This window comes from Marmota monax, unplaced genomic scaffold (assembly GCF_021218885.2).
Source record: "Marmota monax isolate L192 unplaced genomic scaffold, Marmota_monax_Labrador192_F-V1.1 WCK01_AAM20220418_F8-fsc00019, whole genome shotgun sequence".
Taxonomy (NCBI): domain Eukaryota; kingdom Metazoa; phylum Chordata; class Mammalia; order Rodentia; family Sciuridae; genus Marmota; species Marmota monax.
The window spans coordinates 1,554,245-1,573,246 of NW_026695242.1; the positions used below are offsets into that span (position 1 = coordinate 1,554,245).

The 19,002-nt window shown below is 46.6% G+C and overlaps 1 protein-coding gene across 2 annotated transcripts in view; it reads left to right on the plus strand.

The window, feature by feature from the left end:
• Nucleotides 1-12,580, plus strand: part of Polr3a (RNA polymerase III subunit A) — a 40,706-nt gene extending 28,126 nt beyond the window's left edge. For both annotated transcript variants that reach the window (XM_058577905.1, XM_046419765.2), the window contains 10 exons: nucleotides 307-393; nucleotides 472-554; nucleotides 1,578-1,748; nucleotides 3,001-3,094; nucleotides 3,255-3,347; nucleotides 5,181-5,345; nucleotides 5,757-5,921; nucleotides 6,177-6,308; nucleotides 7,660-7,792; nucleotides 10,595-12,580. In XM_058577905.1, coding sequence (XP_058433888.1) covers nucleotides 307-393; nucleotides 472-554; nucleotides 1,578-1,748; nucleotides 3,001-3,094; nucleotides 3,255-3,347; nucleotides 5,181-5,345; nucleotides 5,757-5,921; nucleotides 6,177-6,308; nucleotides 7,660-7,792; nucleotides 10,595-10,743 — 1,272 coding nt within the window. In that variant the 3' untranslated portion in view covers nucleotides 10,744-12,580. The remainder of the gene's footprint in view (nucleotides 1-306; nucleotides 394-471; nucleotides 555-1,577; nucleotides 1,749-3,000; nucleotides 3,095-3,254; nucleotides 3,348-5,180; nucleotides 5,346-5,756; nucleotides 5,922-6,176; nucleotides 6,309-7,659; nucleotides 7,793-10,594) is intronic.
• Nucleotides 12,581-19,002: the final 6,422 nt, after the last annotated feature.

Sequence of the window (19,002 nt, forward strand, 5' to 3'; positions counted from 1 at the left end):
GAAGAGTGCAAGTGTGAGCTCCCACATGCCGTGTGAGTGAGCCAAAGGCCACAGATGGCAGTTGAAATAAAGAGATCTAAGAAGCCCCTTAACTGGTGGAGTGTGTCCAGGGTGTTGATGGCATGGGGTGGGGTGATCCTTGGGAAAACACTCTGCAGTAGAACCAACCAGTATCCATACTGTGGCCTTTATACCATATATCTAGCTACTGCTAAAACAGGGTAATTCATATGTGAAGTTTATGAAATGAGTAATCTCCAGATTATTGAGAAACATACAACTGATGTTTGCTGTGTAATTTTTCAGGAAATAAAAAAATTCATTAAAGGGGTTTCTGAGAGGATCAAGAAAACCAGAGATAAATATGGCATTAATGATAACGGCACAACAGAGGTAATGGCCTTCCCTGACAAGTTACGGCACAGGTTTTTGCAGGTGCCCTGACCCTAACTGTGGTTTTTATTCTTCCAGCCCCGTGTACTATACCAGTTGGACCGGATCACCCCCACCCAGATAGAAAAGTTTCTGGAGACCTGTAGGGACAAGTATATGAGGTAGGGAGGCTAATTGTCTTAGGCCGTAGGCATCCACTGACATCTCTTTTGTCCCTTATGTTCCCCATGGGCACAAAATCCTGTACCAACACCACTTCCTTCCTACCAGGGTTACAGCAGATTTGTCACCTATGATCTAGGAATTCCAGTGAGTCACTAGGCTGGAAACTCTCTGACCTGGAAGTAATTACAAAGAAATTTCCCAAGTGTCTTCTCCCCATGGATAAACTCCAAGAGATATGGCATGTGCTAGCTGCTCTGTCCACTGTCAGTGCCCTCAGTTAGCCTTTTTTTTTTTTTTTTTTTTTTTTTTTTGGCTCTGGGGATTGAACTCAGGGGCACTCGACCACTTACTGAGCCACGTCCCTAGCTCCATTTTATATTTTATTTAGAGACAGGGTCTCAGTGAGTTGCTTAGCGCCTCTCTTTTGCTGAAACTGGCTTCAAATGGCTTTGAACTCATGATCCTCCTGTCTCAGCCTCCCAAGCCGCTGGGATTACAGGGGTGTGCCCTCTTTACAGAGGAGACCACTGAGATCTTCTCTAAGCAGTGGATGTTGGACCCGTTCATCCCATGCTGAGCACCAAAAGAATTTCATTGCTGTTTCTGGTCTGTGCTGGGTTTCTCCTCTGTCACAGAGGAGAAACAGCCTGGCCCTTTACCAGTTCCTCTCTCACCTCAGTGGCACCTTTGTTTTCTTGAAAAGCAATAACTATGGGCATGGTGGCTCATGCCTGTAATTCCATCAACTCTGGAGGCTGGGGAAGGAGAATCGTAAGATCAAAGCCAGCCTCAGCATCTTAGCGAGGTCCTAAACAACTCAGCAAGACGTTGTCTCTAAAATATCTTTTAAAAAGGCTGGAGATGTGGTTCAGTGGTTAAGGGGCCTGGGTTCAAACCCCAGTACTCCCCGCCACACACACACACACACACACACAAAGCAATAACTAGAAGCCTTTACCTAGCACTTTTGCTGGACTTCTCTATTACATTATGTTTTCATTCATGCCTTTTCCTTCTAGGGCACAGATGGAGCCAGGCTCTGCAGTGGGTGCACTCTGTGCCCAGAGCATTGGTGAGCCAGGCACCCAGATGACCCTGAAGACTTTCCACTTTGCAGGTGTGGCCTCCATGAACATCACTCTGGGCGTGCCCCGCATCAAAGAGATCATCAACGCTTCTAAGGCCATCAGGTACCCGGCTCCCTGCCCTGTGTCTGGAGGAACAGTGATCCTTGTGTCCCACGCATACCTATGATGCTCTAATGAGACAGTGTCTCACACTCTGTAGCATGCTTACTGTGTTGATCGTATTTTGGTGTGATTTTTTTGTGTGTGTGGTGGTGGGGATTGAACCTAGGACCTTGTGCATGCAAGGCAAGCATGCCGCCAACTTAGCTATGTCCCCAGCCCCCTATTCTGGTGTTTTAAAAAGTCACTCCAGATGCAGTGGCACACAACTGTATTCCCAGCTGCTTGGGGGGCTGAGCAGCAGGTGGATTGCTAATTCAAGACCTGCCTGAGCAACGTTAGCAAAGCTATCAAAAAATAAAAAAGGGCTGGGAATTTAGTTCAGTGCTAGAATGCCCCTGGTTTCAAGCCCCAGTAATTAAAAAAAAAAAAAAAATCCTGGATGCAGTCAAGTGGAAGCAGTTTTGTATTTTTTTTAAATAGCCATAAGTCACAAGAAAGAGAAAATGAGAAAAATGACCAGACAAATTGGATATTTCATCCCTTTGATGCCATTCACTGCCTAAATAAAGCTGATGCCATATTCTGAGATGCCCCTCATGATTTTACGATGGAATCATAGGTAGTCTGAAACTAGAAGAAATTGAAATACATTACATTGCATTCGATGACCAAAATCACAATTTAATCTATAATCTAAATCTAACAAAACAGCAGTAGCAATAAGTGAAAAATAGCTGTTCCTGGTTCTAGAACAGTGATCGTGGATGTCCAGGGTGGTAAGAGCTCTACCTGCCCCTTGCGGCTAGTCAGATTAGTCCTAGGATTGTGTGTTCAGGAGAACACCATGGAGAACAGTGAGGACAGGAACTGATAGTCAGCAGTCAGAGAAGCAGGAGGTGGTCCTGGAGAGGGATGGAGGAAAATGAAGTACCTGAAGGGTCAATGTACTCACGGAAGAACTGAAATGACCATTTCTCAGGACCAAAGAGGAAGGGGCAGGGCTCTCTCTGTCTGGAAAATTTTTCTTAAAGTGTTGTCATTCACTGATGGAGTGGGTTGCCTGAGGCACTCCAAAAATAGTAAACCCAAATGAGAGTTCATTCGGCTTTTGTAGCATGTCTGACACCCAGAAAATGCTCAATAAATGGCAAGTACAGTCACAGGAGACTGTGAATAGCACTCAGATAGAGCAGAGCAGTGCTCCTCAGGCGAGCCCAGTCCTCATGCAGTGATCGTTTTTTCCTTCTCACAGCACTCCCATCATCACAGCACAGCTGGACCAGGATGACGACGCGGATTACGCCCGCCTAGTGAAGGGCAGGATTGAGAAAACCCTCTTGGGGGAGGTAAGAGATGCCTCTGGATAACAAGAAAAGGAGCCAGGCAGCACTGAGAGGGAACGCCAGCTGCAGGCCATGCTGTTCTAGCTCTGCCTAAAGAGCTGGGCGTGTGTGCTCTGGGAGGAGGGGAGTGATTGATGAAAGTTCTGCTGTCTCAACACCACAGATTTCCGAGTATATCGAAGAAGTGTTTCTTCCTGATGACTGCTTTATCCTTGTCAAGCTCTCCCTGGAACGGATTAGACTTCTGAGACTGGAAGTGAGTCACCTAATTAAATGCGTGGAGGAAGTCATGCTGTCAGCCCCAACACAGGTGCTGACAAACTAGGGCAAGGGCCACGCAAGACAGGAGGCAGTGCAGGGGCTTCAGTTTGGCTTCTATTGTTGGAGACCCCGTTGTACCATCCCATTTTCAGTCTTTCTAAGCTGACCCTGACACAGACATGGCCATCTAAAGATGCAAGAAAACTAGTTGAGGCTTTGTGTAGGCCCCAGTGCCAGTTCACCATGACATACTGTGTTAGTCAACCTTCTGTTACTGTAACAAATACTTGAGCTAATCAACTCATAAGGAGAAAAGGTGTATTTTGGCTCCTGGTTTTGGATAGCACGTGGCATTATGATAACTGGTCTCTGTGTCTTCCCAGTGTCTGGAAGGACTCTTGGGCCGGTGTGCCTTGCTCATCTGTTATCTCCATTACCCAGCACAGCACCTGGCTGCTTTGGTAGATGTCTTTAAATGGCTGGTTTAACCTGAGGTCTCATACTGGCATTTGCATGTAAATAATTCAATGATCATCAGCCTTCTTCAGGGATATATGGAGACAGGGTGCATACGGCAAACTTAGTAACTCCCTGGCACCTTCCTCTTTCCCTCAAGTGGTAAAGCATTTAAAACATTCTTTCAGTCCAGTGTCAAGTGTCAGATTCATGTGTTGCCCATATGACAGTTAGGTATGAAATTTAGCACTCAGTCTCCAATTTAGAGACTTCTCTTGCTCATCTATTGTTGCCTGCCTTGTGTCTCTTGAACCAGAAAAGCCAAGTTACTTCTAGGAGTGTAGCACAGGAACAACTGTGGTGATAGGAGATATAGAGGAGGTTCCGCTGAAGCTTTGAAGTCTCCTGGCCTCTGCTGACCTGCAACCTCCCCAGAGCATCCCACAGGGGCTGCGTGTATTGCCATGAACTGAACCAATATTGGTTCTTTTTTTTTCTTTCTTTCTTTTTAATATTTATTTATTTATTTTTAGTTTTTCAGCGGACACAACATCTTTGTATGTGGTGCTGAGGATCAAAACCGAGCCGAACGCATGGCACGCGAGCGCGCTACCACTTGAGCCACATCCCCAGCCCAAATATTGGTTCTTTTTTTTTTTTTTTTTTTTAAGAGAGAGTGAGGGAGGGAGAGAGAAAGAGAGAGAATTTTAATATTTATTTTTGGTTTTCGGCAGACACAACATCTTTGTTTGTATGTGGTGCTGAGGATCGAACCCAGGGTGCACGCATGCCAGGCGAGCACGCTACCGCTTGAGCCACATCCCCAGCCCCAAATATTGGTTCTTGAAGTGAAAAAGATTTCTTTTTTCTGAGTAAAGCGGGGCTAGGGATATAGCTCAGTTGGTAGACTGCTTGCCTTGCATGCACAGGGCCCTGGGTTCAATCCCTAGCGCTGCAAAAGAAAAAAGAAAAACTGAGTAGAGCAGATAGACACATGTACATATCAGATATGCAGTATATCTGTGGTATTAAAAAGTAATAAGGGGGCCACACACGGTGGTGCAGGCTTGTAATCTCAGTGGCCCAGGAGGCTGAGGCAGGAGGATCATGAGTTCAGTTCCAGCCTCAGCAAAAGCAAGGCACTAAGCAACTCAGTGAGACCCTGTCTCTAAATAAAACAAAATAGGACTGGGGATGTGTCTCAGTGGTAGAGTGCCCCCAAGTTCAATCCCTGGTACCAAAAAAAAAAAAAAATGTTAAGGGAGGAAAATGACTAAAAGCTTCTTGAGAGGCAGTAGTGAACTAGGGGTGGAATTACCCAGAACGGAAGGTCTTAAGTTCCATTAGTAATGCCCACACCTGGGCCTTGCAGGTGAACGCTGAGACGGTGCGGTATTCTATTTGCACTTCCAAGCTCCGTGTGAAGCCTGGCGACGTGGCTGTTCATGGTGAGGCTGTGGTGTGTGTCACCCCTAGAGAGAACAGCAAGAGCTCCATGTACTATGTGCTGCAGTTCCTTAAGGAGGACCTCCCCAAGGTGAGGCCAGGTCGCTGTATATTTTTTATATTCTTATATATATTATATATGTGTGTGTGTGTGTGTGTATATATATATATATTTTTTTTATTAGTTGTTGATGTACCTTTATTTATTTATTCACATGCAGTGTTGAGGATTGAACCTAGTGCCTCACATACGCTAGGCAAATGCTTTACCACTGAGCCACAACCCCAGTCCACCTGAATTTGTGTTTTTCTACCTGACCCCAGACAGCCCACAGACACTCTTGGGTTTAGAGTTACTAATGATAGCTGCTGGGAACTGGGGACAATCTAGGAAACCAGGGCATGACGAGCTTACCCTTACAGCCTCCTGGATTCTGAGGCTCTCAGGTTGGCCAGACCATGGGAGCTATGGGATCTAGAGCCTCTGTGTCTCTGAATCCAGGTGGTAGTTCAGGGCATCCCAGAGGTATCCAGAGCTGTCATCCATATTGACGAGCAGAGCGGAAAGGAGAAGTACAAGCTTCTGGTGGAAGGTGACAACCTGCGGGCAGTCATGGCCACCCATGGTGTGAAAGGCACCCGGACCACCTCCAATAACACCTATGAGGTACCACTCAGCCCACCCCCATCTCCTCAGGGTCAAGCTATCTCCCTGTGCTTCCTATAGGCCCTCAGCCAATTCCCAGCACACTTCCCCAGGCCCTCGAAATTTACTCTGGGCCTACCACTAAGAATTACCCAGCAATCCTTTTTTGGGAAACAGCAGGGTTTGCTTTGAATTTTCTGGGCAGAGGAGGAAGTAGACAGAAGATTCAGTAGCGTCCAGAAGGGGCCTTCTCCACTCACCCCTTGCCATCCCTAGGTGGAGAAAACTCTAGGCATTGAGGCTGCCCGCACAACCATCATCAACGAAATCCAGTACACGATGGTCAACCATGGCATGAGCATCGACAGGAGGCACGTGATGCTGCTCAGCGACCTTATGACCTACAAGGTTTGTAGGAGGGGAAGCTGCAGGGCTACCAGGGCATCTGGAAACCCACTCATAGGAGAACAGAGCTTCGGTGCTTCCAAGGCATGTAGATATACTACTATGAGGACCATGCTAGAAAGAAAGTAAGATGCAGCTGTCACTCAAAAACCAAGGCTTGGTGATGGGGCCAGGTGTTCTGGTAAAGTCCCAACATGAGAATTGCAGTCTCATGGCAAACACTCCCAGTTAGTAGAACAAGAGCCAGAGCATAGTTTTTGTCTTGAGTTTTATCTTAAAGCAAAACTATCCATTGCCCAAAGCCCTGAGATTCCCATGCAAGCTGGGGTATTTGCACTCTATTATGCCTGTTCACTACACTTCTACAGCCACTTCCAGGCAGAGGATAAGTGTAGGTGATCTGAAGCGGAACACTGGGAGTGGCATGCTAAGGTTGGTTGGTTGGTTTTTTTGTTGTTGTTGTTTTTTCTTTTCCCCCTCAAAATGTATTCCACTAGCAATGCTATAGGGCAGCAGTAAATGGAATTAAGTTTGTGACCTCCCCAAACACTCCTGTCTGTATTGGAGGCCCTCTGAAACCCAGTGAGAAACAGGACCACCACAAAGGAAAGATCATCAGTTTTGTTTTGTTCTTGGGGGGCAGGCGGGGTACCAGGGATTGAACTCAAGAGCACTTGACCACTAAGCCACATCCCCAGCCCTATGTTTTTTTTTAGAGACGGGGTCTCACTGAGTTTCTAACTGCCTCACTATTGCTGAGGCTGGCTTTGAACTTGTGGTGCTCCTGCCTCAGTCTCCCTAGCCGCTGGGATTATAGGCGTGTGCCACCAGGCCCAGCAACCATCAGTTTTAAGTCTTCTTTTCCAGTCTTACTTTGTTCGATTTTACTGTATAAGTTGAAGTAGACAGTGTGCACCGCTTTTATTCTGACTTTTAACTGAAACGTTTTCTGTATTGTTAAATAATATTTCTAAATATTCTTTTTTAATGATGGCACACCATTTCTTTGATGGAAGTAACTAAATGGAATTAACATTTTTCCTACTTAAAGCTTTTAAATTCATTCTGTTTTTAGTTCTTTGGGCCATAATAAAGAAGCAAGAGTTCCCCACCCCCCTTTTTTTAAGTTAGAGTCTCAATTCTTCATTATCTAGGTGGAGTGTAAGGCTCCATGTCACCAGTGACCAGTTGCCTCCTGTGATAGTAAGGCTAGACTGACAACCTCAGGCCTGCAGTTATGACATGAACAGCTATTGGGCTGATTTTTGTCAAAACTATTGAGGGGATGCACAGTGCTTTGGTTTGGTGCTTTTGTGAGTAGCTTGAGAGCCCTCTGAATGTATCCACAATACAGGGTGAAGTTCTGGGTATCACCAGGTTTGGCCTGGCCAAGATGAAGGAGAGTGTGCTGATGCTGGCCTCTTTTGAGAAGACAGCTGACCATCTCTTTGACGCTGCCTACTTTGGACAGAAGGATTCTGTGTGCGGTAGGTTTGGTGTTTCTAGAAGCAGAATCAAAGGGTTTTATTGAGGCAGGCTCAGGAGCTCAAGCCTGTGATCCCAGCAACTCAAGAGGCCAAGGGAGGTTGAGGCTAGAGAACCCTATTTTGGGAGGTAGGGGGAGCTGGAGATTTAACTCTGGGACACTTTACCACTGAGCTGCATCCCCAGTCCTTTTTGCTTTTTTATTTTGAGACAGGTTCTCAATAAGTTGCTTGGGGTCTCACTAAGTTTCTGAGGCTGGCCTCAAACTTGCAATTTTCCTGCTTTAGCCTCCTGAGTCACTGAGATTACAGGTATACACCACTATGCCCAGTGAGGATCACATCTTTGACACTAGCTTGGGCAACTTAGCAAGACCTTGTCCCAAAGTAAAATTAAAAGGGCAGGGGATGTAAGTCAAAGATAAAGCGTGCTTGCCTAGCATGCATAAGATCCTGGGTTCCAACCCCAGTACTATCAAAACAAAAAGAAGGTGGCGACATTTATTATTTACAGGTTAGCCCATGGTTAGGGCTTCTTAATTGAATTGAATTGTTAGGGTTGAATTGAACACACTGAGCAGGCAGTGCCTTTATTTTTTATGTTTTTTTTTTTTTTTTTTTAGTTGTCGATGGACCTTTATTTTTTTTTTTATTTATATACAGTTCTGAGAATTAAACCCGGCTCCTTATACATGCTAGACAAGTGCTCTACCACTGAGCTACAATTCTATCCCTAGAGCCTTTTATTTTCAAGAATAAAGGCAGAGATTACAGAATTAGAACTGGTCAATCTCTTGTCTCCAAAGCCTGACTATAGCACCCTGTTCTCTCCCACGCCCTCTCTAAGAAGGCTATCCTCTATAGATACAGGTAGTTTTATGACCAGGAAGAAAAGATCAACTCTAAGTGTTTTGGAATTTTTTTAGCTATTGAAGTAGTCTGCTGTGTTGATCCTGCACCCAGTGTGTCAACAAGGCAATAGCATGGCCCCCTCAGCGCCAGCAGGGTGGTCCCACTGTCCTGTCTCCTTGGGAAGCAGCTGGTGTGCCATTTCCATTGTGAAGCCCTTGTACCAGGCACCAAGTGTGCTGAGCCTCTCAGCCCACCTGGGAGGTCACCTTTAACAATGAGACCAAGAGCAACCAAACTTGCTTGCCAGCTCGCCCTGCACTGCACTAAGCTTTGTCCTCCCCACACCACAAAGTGTCCCTGCAGGTGTCCTGGCCTAGGAACAAGGGAGTGCTCAACAGTGTTTTTAAGACCATCTCTGTCCCTGAGTCAGCACTGAGTCCTGGGCCTTTCTGTAGCCTTCCTTAGTCCACAGGAAGACTCTGTGGGCCCAAGGGAGGCATTGGTGCAGGGCTGGGCTTGGAATGTTCAGCAACCTGCCCCAAGTTCCCCCCAGTTAGATCCAATCAGGTTGCAAGCCTGATTGCCATGCCCAAGCCAGAGCTCTGCTTCCTGGTAGCCATTTCCTGTCACAATTCCTACTCTTGTGTGGATTTGTTAAATACAGAATGGCTAAGTGGGGCTTCATTCAGAACATTCACTTATTTTTTACCCTTTTCTCCTTTTAAAAGCTACATGGGGTCTGGGGTATATCTCAGAGGTAAAGCATTTGCCTAATGTTCAAGAAGCCCTGGGTTTGATTCCCATCACAAATAAAGGTGGGGGGAGGCACAAATTGGAGAGGAAGAGGAAAAGAAATTACACAGTTCTTCAAGTTAAAGAAGGGTGAGAGGAAAGAAAAAGAAGCACTGATTGATGTGGGGTGAGAGGAAGGCAGAGAAGAACAGGAGGCCAAGGCTGTAAGCAAAAGGAGAGCAAGTCTGCTGACATGGACTGCAACCCAGCAACCCACCCCTGACCCCAGGAAGCTGGGCTTGACTGCCCACCTACTCCTGCTGCCTCTCCACCACCGTCCAACCCTTTGTAATCCAGCACAGCCACCCCACCCCACTTTGAAAAATTTCCTCTCCTCCTGGTCCTTTAGCACACTGAAAGCCAGGTTAGCCCTCAGTACGTGGTTTTGTTTGGTTTTTTGCTTGTCTGGTTCCTTGTTGTCATGAAGCATGGAGCAGAGTAGCCACTTACATGCTTTAGAAGCCTGATGCAAAGCCAGAATTTGCTTTCTAAAAAGCCAAACTAGAGCTTATACAGAGACTTCTAAAAGCCAAACTAGAGCTTATACAGAGACTCTGCACCGCCCCTCACTCGTGGAACTCTGCAGGAGCCTTCCTTCTGAGGGTCTCTATTCCAGGCTTGGGCGGCTGGTAAGCTTCACCCAGCCCCTTCCTCTGAGCATAACTGACAGCTGCCTGCTACAGTTTCCAAGGGCATTGACATCTGCTCACTGCCATCCCAGTTGTTTGCTTCTTTCCAGGACCTAAGCTACAGATTCTGTGGGTGGCAAACTCAGTTTCCCAAGCATTATTCAGTACCCTAGCTGTCTAGGTTATGTTCTCAATGGCAGAGGCTACAGGATGCCTTGGCTCATCTGGAAGAGAACTAGCTGAATATATTTTAGTTTCCAAACAGTCTGCTGGGCCCTGAGCAGACAGTGTCCCTCCCTGAGGGTACAAAAGTCCCTCCACCTTCCCAGGCGCACAGTACCAGGCCACTGCTTCAGAGCCATCCCTCTTTTATAGATGAGAAGGAAAGTGATTTTCCAAGTTCAACCAATTGATGTGCTATGGAGCTAGAACTCAGATTCTAGTTTTCTAGTGCCCAATTCAATAGACTGTTCCTCCTGAAAACCCACCTATGTGTTGAGAGTTTTCTGATCTAAATTCTGCTTGGTTCCAGGGGTGTCCGAGTGCATCATCATGGGAATCCCAATGAACATTGGAACTGGGCTCTTCAAGCTGCTCCACAAAGCCGACAGGGACCCAAACCCTCCTAGGAGGCCTCTGATCTTCGACACAAATGAATTCCATATCCCTCTTGTCACATAGTCTGGGAAAGAGGGGAGCTTCTCACATCTCAGCTCCTTGTGCGTCTGCAGGTGGCTTAAAGAGACCTGTGCCAGTGGTCAGAGGGGGCCCTGACATCTCCAGGAGCAGCTCACCCTCTAATACAGGAAAGCCCATACCTGACTGCTCTGGGGCACTGAGGCAGGCTGGATTGTTGGTTATCTAACCTGTGAGCATCTCAGCATCTCCTACCACCCTCCCTCCCTGGACTTAAGAAGAGGCAAAGCCAGGAGTCACTGCCCATCCTCCTTACTGCATAGCCTTCACCAGCTCCCAGGTGTCTTCACGCCTGACTGTGAGCCAGGTCTGAGGCCCCACGCAGGCCAGGGCACGTTCCTGTTTCTTCTACTTGGTCATTCTGGAACCTCTCAATGTGGCATACACGTGTAAATATTATTGCTATTATTTATTTGCTCCATTTGAGGGATTTGGAATTTTTGCTTTTGTTTTATTTTCTTTTTGAAACCAAGAAGCTATAGAAACCAAGGAAGCATTAAAGTGACACTGGAAAAGCTGGTTAAGCAAATAGGACCATCTAGAATTGGTAACTGAGTGGAGACTGTTGAGAGGCCCAAGCTCCTCTGAATTGTTGTCTTTAAGATGCTGTGTCTGTCCTGTTTTCCTCTACCTCTGACCCATAGTGGGGCCCTACCTTGTTTCAAAAGCCAAAGCTATTCTCCATGTCCTATAGAAGCCTCCATAAAGCTAAGAGCCTCTTAAGGTGGGGACAAGGTATCTTAGAACCTGGCAGTATCCACAGAGATGATACACAGCTGTCTAGGCTGCCAGCGCTGCCTTCTGCTGACATCCACACCCCTCCTGAGGTGTCTCCCTGTCTGTCCTACTTCCCAGAACTGAAGGGTGCAGGGCTGGTGCAGAACTGATGACCTATAAAGTACCCCAGGGACAGTGGTGGGAGAGGAGTGCTCCTGGTCACAGGCAGGCACCAGCCAAGACAAGAGAGGAGGCGGCCCTCGTAGGGGGTGAGCATCAGCTGGAGCTGGGGATGTGCCCCAGCTGGCAACACAGTTCCCTTGAAGAGTATAAATCTCCTGGGACAATAGAAAGCAGACACTGAGGCTGTCAGAAGAAAACCAGCCTGGTGTCCTGGGTTTACTCAGGCTGCTGCCTGGTGCCAGCACCATTGCTGGAGGTCTGTCAGGGATTTGGAAGAGGTTTCACACAACATAGGAAAGAAATGCAAGTAGCTCATCTTCTAAGAGGGGGTTTGCTCCTGGGGACAATGTGTTCTTTGTGCTGAATTTGCTCAGTCAGACTGGCTCAGAGCCAGGGATAAGTGGCAATGGCTGCAGTTCCCCTACTCCTGAAGAGCATTCTGTGGGGCTTGTCCCCCCACTTCCCTGCCCAGATGAGTCACATTGTTCTGGCTCTTCTCTGCCCAGGGAGTGAGATGACCAGAAAGCAGGGATTTGACACTATTTTCTTGCTCCAGTCACTCCTAAAGGTCTGCTGCTGCAGTGACAGCAGGTTCAACTGTCTCCGCTCTCCAATAGACAACAGCCCAAACTGAAGGGACAGGAGGTTATTGTTTGAGTGATTAAAGAGATGGATGTGGTAAAAGAGGACACCAAAAGAATTGAAGCAGTATTTTCTAGAACTGTGCTTAAGTGCTTTGGATGTCCCTTTGTTGATTTCCCAAGTTCTGAGTTAATGCTGCTAATAGATTCAGTGTTGCTGTTAGTTTTTGGATCGAAAGTAGAATCCGTGATTTCTCTCCCATACTGATGAGGTTCCTAAGTTAGCAATTCTTGACCCGAGTTGTTTTTAGAATTCCATTAAAATTTGTAGCTTGGCCTTATGTTTTGTCTGCATCCATTAGGCTGACTTGTGACCTTCTCTCAAGGTATCAAATGATGGGGAAAATGCCTTTTTTCTTAATATTCGCCCCCATCCCTCCCTTTACAACAATTAAGGCTGTAAACAGTTGCTGACTCAGGGTTTCCACTCAGCACCTCACTGAGGCACTGCTCCTCACGTAACCCAGGGAGGGCCACAGGGACCCCACGTGTACATGCAACTGCCTTCTTGAAAACTTGCCTGGGAAGTAAGCCACAGGCCTGATCCATCCAAGAGCCCTGGAGAACACAGCGTGGCCAGGGAGGGAACGGCAGGCCTGCTGTCCTGCAGCGTAACGTATTACTGCAGGGCCTGACTGGGGGAGCACTCCAGTGTACGCTGACAGGTCGGTGGGAGACATAAGTGACCTATGGGTGCAGATCGACCCACATCACCCTGGGATCCAGCCAGGTGTGGGGCAGTCACCCAGTGAGAAGCCACATGCCCAGAGGACACTGCCCCCTCCTGGTACCACCACAGCATCAACACGGGCAGCATTCTCTGCTCCCCACTGTTCTGTGACAGTGTTAAAATTTGCCCTTGTGATCATCCTTCTGCCCTGGCATTGGCTTTCTGCCAGCAGACTGGAGACATGGCAGCAGGATTCTCAATAGTGATCTCAGGAAAGGGTTTGGATGTTACTCTCTGGACCTCTTTGGAAGAAATAAGAAAACATTTTATGTTTCAACTCATCCATGAGCAGTTCTCTTTCTGACTATAGAGGTCTGCCCGGCCCTTTCCGTTTACATCTTGTGGACCAGGGGGATTAAGATAGCTCTTGACTTGATTATAGCCCCCTGCTTTGTCAGCACTTCGTGGGTAGGAGAGACATTCTGGAGTCTTTCCGTGTCTGTCAGTTAAATTATGGTGCCGTGTTTCTATTTAAGGATTTATCCATGTGTATTCACATTGATTCATGTCTGATTGAACCTGACACTGTATAATGATTATTTTTCTTGAATTTTTGCTGTCTCTTGGCAGACCTCTTTATTTTTATACCAAAATGCAAGAGGAGAACCTCGCTGTAAAACTATAGCAGCGTCATCCTTGTGGGTTATGAAACAGGGCAATTAAGACTTGAATGAGCTTGGGCTCCTGAAATAGGAAATATCCCCTGCCACAAGCGCACCTCTCTGGGTGCTTGAACACCGCCATGAGTGCCCCACCCTCCCCGCCTCTGAGATTTAGGAAGGTGAGGGATGAAGTCAGCCCTGTGTTGGAGCTAATGCAGCAGGAGACAGTGGAAGAAGGTCTCCAAAGCTGGCACACTGGAAGTGCCCCCTGGCCAGGACCAGGTTCCTGACTTATGTTCTTTCATTCATTCAATGAAGATTTAGGGCCTGAAATACCTAAGGCACCCATCTAGGAATTAGGGTTGCAGCAGTAAACAGGCCAATTAGATTTTTCTTTTATTGAGACAGGGTCTCTAGGTTTCCCAAACTGGCGTTGAACTGGGGGTACTCCTACCTCAGCCTCCCGAGTCACTGGGCTTGGACTTACCACCCTGCCCAGCTACAGATATTTATGCATCTATAAAGAATCCTTCAACAGAAGGGATGAAGCAAAGAGGGTCAGGACCAAATTTGGCCAGCATGCCCAGCACTCTTGAGGCAAGCAGCATCACCCAGGGCCTGTCACACACAGCACATAAGCAAAGGAAAGCTTGCCGCGACTGGCTGGTCCTCTGGTTCCAACCCCTCCTGACAGGTCCTCTGATGGGCCTCCTTCTGTAGGAGGAATTCTGTGGATTCCAGAAGCTGTGCCCTGAGAAGAGGACACAAGTCTCATAACTGGGAAGGACATTGCCATCCTCCCCAGACCCCCCAGTCTGTTTACAGTATATGAACGTGTAAATGTTTAGGCCCAAGAAAACTTGCTAAGTGTCATCAGAGTGTCAGGATTCAAATCCCCACCCTCGTCGCCATTTTCTACCTGGTGACTTTGGACAAATGACTTTGCCTCTTTGCCTCACTTTACTCATTTATCAGACAGGGATGCCATTTAGTGTTGTCCAGCTCTAGGGTCACTGTGAGGGTGGTTTAAAAGTGACTGTACCTAAAGCTCTTAGTACAGTGCCTTGCACATAGTACATAGTAAGTGTTCACAACTGTGGTAACCATTACTATTTTTACTAAAAAAAAAAAAAATGAATTTGCAGCTAAATACCAACTCTCTAGCCCTTTCATTTTGGGTATTTTGCAGTGCTGGGGATTGGATCCAGGGCTGCTCTACTGCTGAATTGTTTTTATTTTGAGACAGGAATCTCACTAAGTTGCCATGGCTAGCCTCAAACCTGTGGTCCTCCTGCCTCAGCCCCTTGAGGATTAGCTTGAATTACAGGTGTGTGCCAACAAGCCTGGTTCCTCTGTTCTTAATTTACCCAGATGGGGTTCTTTATAGCCTTGGAAATCTGGCCTCCCTACACATGACATCTGCCCCACTGTTCAGTCAGTAGATCTAGGAAGTGTTGTACTAGTCTCTCATATTGGGCTAGGGAAGGGGACCAACCAGAGTCACATGGCCAAGGGCTTAAACAATTTCATTTGGGCCATAAAAATTGATTGTGCTCTTATGAGGGTAAGAGCAGAATAATCCAGACATTTTTTATAGGGAAATTTGGGTGTGACTGTTAGATTTATGATAAAACACAATGTCCTGTGACCTTTTTTCCATTCAAGAGAGGGTACCATTTTAAAGTCATTAACAGAGAATATAGTAAACTGGGAATGCTGGATGCTTCTGGGGACAAAAACTGGGTAACTGAAGGACAGAGGTAGCAGGTGACGTATTTGCATTCTCTTGTACCTTTCTGACTTTGTAGCTTCTGAAGGTCTTTTTTGTTGTTGTTGTTGTTGTTGTTGTTTTGTTGTTTGTTTTGTTTTGTTTACACCAGTACCTAATGGTAAAGAAATTGAGTCATATTGGAGCAGCACTTGTTCTGGAAGTTACTGGAGTGTTCTGCTCTGGGAGTAATTGAGTAGTTCCTTCCAAGGATAACAAGAGAAAGGCGGAGGCACCAGCCAGGCACAGTAGCACATGCCTGCAGTCCCAGTGGCTCAGGAGCTCAAGGCAGGAGGATCATGAGTTCAAAGCCAGCCTCAGCAAAAGCAAGATGCTAAGCAACTCAGCAAGACCCTGTCTCTAAATAAAATACAAAAAAGGGTTGGGGATGTGGCTCAATAGTGGAGTGCCCCTGAGTTCAAAAGCAGGAGGCACCAGCTAATCAGATGGGAGGTTGCTGTCATTGGTTAGGACAGGGTGACCAAAACTGCAGATTGACACAGCCCTGGATGCTAAGATTTTCTTTCCTGACATAAAAATTCCCAAGTGAGCCAAGCATGGTGCCACACACCTAAAATCCTAGCCACTTGGGAGGCTGAGGCAGGAAAATCACAAGTTCAAGACCAGCCTCAGCAACTTGGTGAGGCCCTAAACAACTTAGTGAGACACTGTCTCAAAATTTTAAAAAATACGGGCTGGGGATGTGGCTCAAGTGGTAGCGTGCTCTCCTAGCATGCGTGAGGCCCTGGGTTCAATTCTCAGCACCACATAAAAATAAAAGAAGAATATTGTGTCCACCTAAAAAACTAAAAAAAAAATAAATTTTTAAAAATTAAAAAAAATTTAAAAGGCTGGGAATGCAGCTCAGTGGTTAATCTCCAGTTTAAAAAAAAATGAAACTCACAAGTGAGCGTTTCGGTGATAAGACAGTGGTTTCAGAGTTGCCAAGGAGGGATCTTGGGCCCCCAGCCTTCTACTCCACAGTGCCTTAGGTACAGCCCCATCCTCATTTCTCTAAGGTGCCTGCTCCAGCTCCAGGCCCTCCAGCCAGAAGAAATAGGGAAAGAGGCCTGGCACTACCCTTTAAGGAAAGTTCCCCAAAGTCACTTGACACTTCTGTTTACATCCCCTCAGCCAGAACCTGCCAAACCCAGCTCGAGGGAGGCTGGAAAACGTTTGGACTCTGGGTGGCCATGTGCCTAGCTAAAAATAGGGGTTAACAAAGAAACAGGAGGGACGGGAAGTAGGAGAGGATCGTATCTCTGCCTGTGGTGTATCAGGACCTTTTTCCCATTTGGGCTCAACAAAGTTCAGAATATTCTCCTAAACTCCTCAGCTAGGGTGGGGTGAGACCAGGGACTTCCCCCCCCCCCAAAAAAAAAAAAAAAAGAAATGCAGAACTAAGACCCTGACTCCTTCACTTTCCCTTTTCCTTTCTTGAAAATGTTATGCCTGAGTTATATATATAAACATTGACATTTAAATTAGATCATATTCCCTTAGCAGTATCAGGCAGTTCAGAATAGTCCTGAACTGATGGAAAATGTGACTGTCAAACATTCGTTCCAAAATAACATGACTGCCAAACTTTACTACATCTGAACTCCAATGCTGGGTCACGGGCATAGAATGATACATAAAATTGTTTTCTTCATTCTTCTTTTTCTTTTGGTAGCAGGGATTAAACCCAGGGGCGCTTAACACTGAGTCCCAGCCCAGTATGTCGCTAAGTTGCCAAGGCTGACTTTGAAGTTCTGATCCTCCTGCCTCAGCCTCCCAAGCTGCTGGGATTACAGATGTGCACTATCACATCTGGCTTCCAGTTTATTTGTAATGTAGTTCTCTATTATTGTTGAGGACTAATTTAATACTAGATTAATTCCATAAGGAAAGCGACCATGCAAAAAAAGGAAAAAATAAGTAAACTGGAGAAATTAATTTCAACTTTTTTATTTAAAACCAACATGTCCAAAATATTTCAGCATGTCATCAGCATAAAACATAAAATTGAGAAGTTTTAACATGCTTCCTGCTGTTCTGGAAATCCAGCATGTTTTACACCTCAGGCTTCAAGTGCTGAATACCATTCAGCCTGAGGTCGGCCATTCAGCTCCTTCACTTGCTACCCTAGCAAATTTCCAGCAAGTGCCTTTTGGAGCCTCAACCTGCCTGTTAACCTGGCCTAAAATCCAAGGTCTATTTGAAAGTGGGTAATCCACACTCAGAAAAGGCAAAGAGAGCCCCATGTGGGAAAACCCAAACCTCACCACCTCCTTAGAAAGATTTTTCGGCTACCCAGGCCTTGAGGCTTGTGCTTCTCAACCTTCACTTTCTGGAAGAGCCCCGATGGGCTGGGGAAGTCAGGAATTAGAAGAATGGTGTTCCTGTGCCCTCTGTCTATCCTTCCAGTAAATAGGCCTGGCCGATTCTTTTGTCACACATGTCAGGCATGAGTAGACTGTGATAAAGTTCCAAGTCAAGGGAGCATGACATCAACTGAGGTTGACATTAAAAATAACAGCAACCAAACTCTCCCCAGATAGACTATACTGGTCTCCCAGGTGTACAAGTAACTCATTCAGTCTTCTGTGACATAGTGCCTAGGGTAGGTAAGAGTTTGCAGACTATGTGATTAAATCTTCTGGTCTGGCAGAAATGGACCTGGGCTAAGATGCGTGAGACTCAAGTTCTAGTCCTCACTGGGCTGCCCATGGGCAGCATTGCCTTAGGTGTGCTGCCTCTGTTCTTCTGTGACTCAGTTTCCCAGTCTGTAAATGGAGATTAGACTTGCAGCTGTGTCCGTCGGCTTCCAAGCATCTCGTGAGGCATCCAGGCTGGAAGGGATTTGTGTGTGGCTTAGCTGTGCTGCCACACAAGTGGATGGAACTGGTAGCTGCTCATAGAGTAAGTCTCAGCCAGATCCTCTCTCGCACTTGACACTCCTCCCTTTGAGGAACTGTCCTGAGACCTGGAGCTGAGCCCCATGACTCTGCCCAGAGACCCCCATCCCAGGTGTCAGCAGGAACTGCAGCTGATCCTGGCATTCCCTCAACACTGTCCAGGATACCAAAAGCACCATCTAAACTGGATGTTCTGGGCTGGGGATGTGGCTCAAGCGGTAGCGCGCTCGCCTAGCATGCGTTCGGCCCGGGTTCGATCCTCAGCACCACATACAAAGAAAGATGTTGTGTCCGCTGAAAACTAAAAAATAAATATTAATAAAAAAAATAAAAAATAAACTGGATGTTCTACTTATCTTGCTGGTTGTCTCTCTTCCATAGTAGAATGTGAGTCCACGAGCACAGGGATTTTTGTTGTATTTTCTGCTTATCCTCAGGGCTTAGCACAGTGCCTGGCAAACATCAGGGGCTTTAAAAGTAGTGGTCAGACTAAAGGCTCAGTGGTAGAACATGTGCTCAGCATGTGCAAAGTCCTGAGTTCAATCCCCAGCACCAAAAAATAGCTAATTTTTAGCCAGGTGCACTGGTGCATGCCTGTAATCCCAGAAGCTCCGGAGGCTGAGACAGCAGGATCGCGAGTTCAAAGCCAGCCTCAGCAAAAGCTAAGTAAATGCTAAGCAACTCAGTGAGACCCTGTCTCTAA